The following is a 6821-nucleotide window of genomic DNA, read 5'->3' on the forward strand; positions in this document are numbered from 1 at the left end:
TATATATATATATATATATATATATGTATGTGTGTGTATAGGTTAATGTGTCTGTGCTTGTCCCTGCAACATCGCTTGACAACCGATACTGATGTGTTTACGTCCCTGTAACTTAGCGGTTCTGCAAAAAGAGACCGATAGAATAAGTACTAGGCTTACAAAGAATAAGTCCTGGAGTCAATTTGCTCGACTAAAAAGGCGGTGCTCCAGCATGGCCGCAGTTAAATGACTGAAACAAGTAAAAGAATAAAAGAATAAAATGTGTGCATATTTGTGGCAATTTACACACACACGCACAAACATCTACATATTCATACCCACATATGTTATGGGAGGTAGACATATGTAGATTCGAATGTGTGCAGTCTTATGAGACATAAATAGATAGAGGATCAGAGACAAATAAACAAAATACACAAACTTACTGATAAATTGATAAGCATAAGGGAAGATAATTAAACAAGCAGATAAACAAGTAGACAGACAGAACAATTGACAAACAGATAAATAAATACAAAAGTGATTAGATAATTAGACAGACAGACAGCTAGATGATACCAAATCTTTTATTGTTCTGATTTTTATGTTTGATATATAAGAAAAATTCTGTTTTTTTTTTTTTTTCTAAGAAATCCTTTGATGGAAAAACATTGAATTAATTTGCCAATATTTTTCTCAATTATACTAATTACTTTCCCATTAAGTTTGGATGTTAATGAAAATATGAATTAAATTATATTAAATAATGTTTGTGTATGTATATATATATATATATATATTCTGCTTCTACTTCAGATCGGTATGTCATACTGGGAAATCATCATGATTCTTGGGTTTATAGTGCTGTAGATCCTTTGTCTGGGGCTGCATCTTTGACTGAGATCACACGAGTTCTGGGAAATATGTCAATGGAAGGTAAATAAAATTTCTGAAGATTTTGTAATTGTTCTTTGTTTGCAAAAGGTAGTGCAGAAATGATCAGGTATCTGACTAAATACTTTGAAGTATTCAGGTACATGTTTTTTTATTCTTGAATTTAATACTTTACTCTACAGGAAGTAGTAATACCTATAGTCTTTGGAGGAACCAGTGAGATTGGTATCGTTGATGTTCTTCATGCTTGAAGTTACTTTAGGATTGATAAAATGTATACCAGCTATACCCACAGTTCATTCAACTGCTTATATCCTCCTCCTATAAAATTGAAACTTCTTTCAGTGTGAGATATTATTATTATTGCTTGCTTATAATAATGATGATAATAATAATAATAATCCTTTCTACTATAGGCACAAGGCCTAAAATTTGGGGGAGGGGGATAGTTGCTTACATTGACTCCAGTACTCAACTGGTACTTAATTTATCAACCCTGAAAAGATGAAAGGCAAAGTCAACCTCAGTAGAATTTAAACTCAGATCATGCAGACTGATAAAATGCAGCTCAGCATTTTGCCTGGCATGCTAATGATTCTGCCAGCTCACTGCCTTAATAATAATAATGATAATCATAATAATAATAATAATAATACTTATTGTCAGCATCACTACTACCATCATTGTTGTTGTTAGTCGGTGAAATTACAAAAGCAAGTAAGCTCTAGAATAAAGCCTTTGTGATATTTAGCTACATCACTTTAGAAGCTGAGTTCAAATCCTACAAGGACTGACTTTGTTTTCAGTCACTCCCTAAGTTTCCTGTATCATTTAGTAAGGCTGGAGTGGCAGTGCTTATGACCCTTTACAGGGCTTCCAAGATTAATGGGAAGGAGGCAGGAGAGGGTTCTCAAACCAGAAACTTGGCCTGAATGCAAGCAGCAACATGATGTCAAGTAAAGGCACCCAAGGATCAGATGGCAAATGCAATTTGAATTCAGAACGCGAAGAGCCAGAACAGATATTGCAAGGTGTCATGTTCAACACTAACAATTCTGCCAGTCCATTGTCCCAGACTAATTATTTATTAATCCCGCAAAAACCTCAAGCTGACCTCAGCTAGAAACTGGAACAAATCCTAGGCATTAAATTTCAAACTAATTCATCACAATAGGTTGGTAAAAGAATAAACAAATCCTGAGCTAAATCAATTAGCTATACTTGCTTGATTCTCTGTACATTTCTCACTTTTTACTAATGGTAGAAATCTTTATTACTATCTGAGAGCAGCAGAGAAAATGGTATTTAACTCTTGGCATTTTGCCAACAGTAGGAATCCTTATTTTCTGCAGTGCACTTAACAAGATGATATTAATTTCATCTCTTATTCCCTGAGAGCCTGTAAGCTCAAACTCCATGGAAATGATAACAATGGTGTATAAAGAAATCATCATCATCGTCGTCGTTGTCGTTTAACGTCTGCTTTCCATGCTGGCATGGGTTGGATGGTTTGCCAGCATGGAAAGCGGACGTTAAATGATGATGATGATGAGGCTGATAATGATGATTTCTTTATACGAAAGCATATAACCCACCATGGGACTTTGAGTTACATCCATAGCTTGTGCCTTAGTGTGGTGGGTCAAAAGGCAGTAAGTCTAGTGGAATCAGTACTTCCCTAAGTTATTGATTATTTGTAATTGGAGACTAGAGACTCACCCTAAAATCAAAGTTGTATAATAACCTTAGATTACAAAGAACTTCTAATCCTTTAATGGTGCTTACATACCAGCGATATACTTAATGCTCTCCTTTACAAAAATTGCTATTATTATCTTGAATAAATAGAAGATAAATTTGACCAATCAACAAGAAATGACAAGCCCAGAGTTTTGGCAGCACCAAGCATTAGAAATATCTAAAACATTTGGAATGATTGTCTAGTGTCTGACTCTTCTCCTACTTCCATATACTGAACCTTGTCATATAATAAATATCTCTTATCATCCTTATTGTTATTAATTAGTAGTCTTCAACACTAAGACATAAATGACTTTTATACAAAACATTTATTTCATCAATATCATTCATTGTTTGGCAAAGATCTTGTGGTATTTTCTGGGGAAATTAAAGAAACATAAAAACAAAACATTTTACTTGAGATTTTACTTTTCTTTCCGTTGTTTATTTGATATTCTTGTGCTTCTATTCTTTTCCTTCTCTTTCCATCTCCTTTAATGTCACTCAATCGCAATTTGTTATTTAGTGTGATTTCTGAAGAGACAGTGTTTTATATTTAAGTACTTTAATTTTTTAGGACTAAAATTGATTATGTGACTGATTGTGAAAGAAAATAACCATTATTATAATTATTGTTAAAAACAGATATTTTTATTATTATTATTATTTCTCTTTATCACAGGTTTTGTTGGAGCTACTGGAGTCTTGCATGCATAGCGGGCTTGCTATCTGCAGCCTACAGTACCATGCTAACCATTTTTTTCAGCTATCTAATACTTTCCTGATTATTCTGGCTGTGCTAAGGAGGCAAACCCTTTGTAATAGTTTTACTGGGCACTCTATTCCAATTTCCTTCATACTCCCCTTGATGCCTTCTGATATTGTTCCCAAGGACCCAACAATAATTGGCATTATCTTCACCTTCTTCATTTTCCATAGCCAGGCTATTTCGTACTTAAGAGGGTTGTATTTATCTATCTTTTCGCCTTCCTTCTTGACTACTCATGAGTCAAAGGGGCATACAACATCAACTATATAGCATATGTGGTGCACCTTGTCCACACCACTAGGTCCAGTCTGTTATGCTCTAGCACCTGACCTGTTTGGATTGGAAAATCCCAGAGGATTTTGGTAAGTCTCCGACTCCGCCACTCTCTGCAGTTTGTGTTCATACCACGTCTTGCCTCTCTCTAACCCCCACATTTTGCACAATTTCCAATGTAGTACTTTCGTTACCTGATCATGTCACCACAACTTGTAGTGGCTTTGGGCAAGTCTAGGACATTCATTCGTGATATGGGCAATTGTTTCATCCACTCTATTGCAGATGTGACACAACAGAGACACTTGCTCATTCCTAGGGGTCATCCTCTAGTCTGTGGCCAAAGCTTGGTCTTGCATTGCCAGTATAATGCTCTCAGTCTCTTCTTTTTTTAGGGTTCCTTTCATTAGCCAATCCTATTTTTCCCAACAACTTCTGTTGTGGCTACATGGAATTGATTGTGTAGTCACTTCTTGCATAATTCTTCTTCATGTCCTTTTTGTACTTCTTCCTTTGTTTTCCCTTTTTTCTCTGCTTTCAATACTCCCTCGTTCCCAACTGTTACTAGCAAGGTTTCCTTACTTTGGGCTAAGTATATCATTAAACTCTCGAGTTCGATACACACACAGTCTTCCACACTCATTAGTCCCCTTCCTCCATTTGCTCTCTTCATGTATAGGCAATCAGTGTTTGCATGTGGATGATGGGCTCCATGCATCATTAGGAGCTTTCTTGGCTTCCTGTCCATTTCCTTTATCTCCTCTTCTGTCCACTTCAGAATTATTATTATTATTATTATTATTATTATTATTATTATTATTATTACTATTATTATTATTATTATTATTATTATTATTATTATTATTATTATTATTATTATTATCATTATTATTATTATTATTGCATTGGTGAGGTAAAAGCTATTAGCTGTTAGGCTAAATGACTTGATGCATTTATTTTACATTGTTTTAGATCTTAAATTCAGAGCTCACCCAGGTCAGCTGGGTGAGATAAAGTAAGGGCCAGTCAAATACTGAGGTCATTTAAATTTTGACACCTTCTTGTTCCAGTGATAGACATCACCTTTATCATCATCATTGTTGTTAAAACAATAGAGAAGCAGAAGTAGCATTGAGGCCAATTAAACATTTTTCCTAAGAATATGTCAGTAAATTCCAGGAATCTAGTAAAATGGTATTGGCCTTAGTTGGCAACAATTAGTTCAACAGCAGTGTGTGATAAGCTGAGTTACTCAGAGATGTTTTTTACTTGTTTCAGTCATTAGGCTGCAGCCATGCTGGGGCACCACCTTGAAGAGCTTTTAGTTGAACAAATCGACCCCAGTACTTATCTTTTTAAGCCTGGTACTTATTCTATCAGTCTCTTATGCTGAACCACAAAGTTATGGGGATATAAACACACCAACACTGATTGTCAAGTGGTGGTGGTGGTGGTGGTGGGGTAATCACAGACACAAACCCACCACCACCACCACCACCACATACGCACACAAACACATGATGGGCTTCTTTCAGTTTTTCTCTGCTAAATCCACTCACAAAGCTTTGGTTAACCCAAGGCTATAGTGGAAGACACCTGCCCAAGGTGTCACACAATGGGACTGAACCCAGAACCATGTGTTTGAGAAGCAAGCTTCTTACCACACAGCCACACCTATACCTATGAAGAATAGATAATTAGGATTTTGTCATTTGTCTGACAGTGAGGAATGGAAAGAAAATGTTGTTGCTACTTGGACTGGAGACACCAGTGGCAATAACATAAATTCACTGTCAGATAAATTCACTGTCAGATAAGGGCAAAGAATGAGTGTAGTTGTTATTGTTAGGGGAGAGCAGACATGATATAGGTGTGAGAAAAATCAAGTGAGTAGAGACAGCTGGAAACCTGGTAGATCCAAGGAATAGAAAGGCGTCGAGCTGGCAGAAACGTTAGCACGCCGGGCAAAATGCTTGGCGGTATTTCATCTGCCGCTATGTTCTGAGTTCAAGTTCCGCCGAGGTCGACTTTGCCTTTCATCCTTTCAGGGTCGATTAAATAAGTACCAGAGACGCACTGGGGTCGATACAATCGACTTAATCCATTTGTCTGCCCTTGTTTATCCCCTCTGTGTGTAGCCCCTTGTGGGCAGTAAAGAAATAAGATCCAAGGAATAGATACTGATATAGTAGTATTTGAAAAGACAAAGAGGATGCAGCATAACTGAGAGCATGTCTGTAACTTTATGCCAAGCATCAAAGTAGCCTTCCTTTGTGCATGCAACAACTGCATCATCCCAGATATGAGAGCAGTATTCTATTATGGGGCTCATATGAGCTTTGTAGAGGGTTAAAAGTTGTGGAGAGGAGGTTGAAGAATATTCTGGTCCTGAAGAGGAAGATTAGCCTGTATACTTTCACACTACACAGGCAAGCAAACACCTCGAACTGCTTCTACTAAAGGTTTGTGACCTTGTACCAATGTAAGAAATCATTGCTACTGTTATTGCTAGCATCATCATCATCATTATCTCATCACCTTCAGCACATTTTTTTAATTTATGTCTTTAGCATTGATTTATTTATTTACATTGAAAAAGAAAAAGATTTTCTACAATTTTCTTTTTCTTTTTACAAAATCAGAAAAACAGAACAAATATTGATTCCTTTCTTTAACACAAGATTTACTAGAATTTGGAATGAGGTTGTGTGTTATTCCCTTTTTGTAGCATTTAGCAATGTAAATCTAGTGAAATCACTACATTTGGCAACTAGAACCAGTTGGTAGTGTCAGATATGTCTCTACTGTGTCTGAACTGCTGATTTCTACTAGTAGGGAAATTACAAGTGCTAGAGAGGTAAGATCCCTAATTAATTTAACCTGAGAAAGTAAATTATGAGAACAAGTGAATGCTTAAAAATACTGCAGTTGAAGCTGGAAGTGAAATAGAAAAAAAATATATACTTTTCCCTGCTATTCTTATTGAGACAACCTGTCTTTCTAACTCCTCCCCCTACTCCACCCTTGCTCATTAATTGTTGTGTTCCCCTCCCTCTCTATTCCTACTCCCCTTTTTTGTACCCTTGTGAACCTCCCTGCACACAAAATGTCCCTGTTGATTTTTCTTCCCCACAACATATCTTTCTAACACCCCATCTCCTTCTAC

The 6821-nt window shown here is 36.3% G+C and overlaps 1 protein-coding gene across 1 annotated transcript in view; it reads left to right on the plus strand.

Annotated features, from left to right (window-relative positions):
* The window catches only part of LOC106867954 (N-acetylated-alpha-linked acidic dipeptidase 2), a 336237-nt gene that overhangs the window by 283770 nt on the left and 45646 nt on the right, over positions 1-6821 (plus strand). The window contains exon 13 of the mRNA XM_052974261.1: positions 796-915. Coding sequence (XP_052830221.1) covers positions 796-915 — 120 coding nt within the window. The remainder of the gene's footprint in view (positions 1-795; positions 916-6821) is intronic.

The sequence above is a fragment of the Octopus bimaculoides genome, chromosome 18 (assembly GCF_001194135.2).
Source record: "Octopus bimaculoides isolate UCB-OBI-ISO-001 chromosome 18, ASM119413v2, whole genome shotgun sequence".
NCBI lineage: Eukaryota > Metazoa > Mollusca > Cephalopoda > Octopoda > Octopodidae > Octopus > Octopus bimaculoides.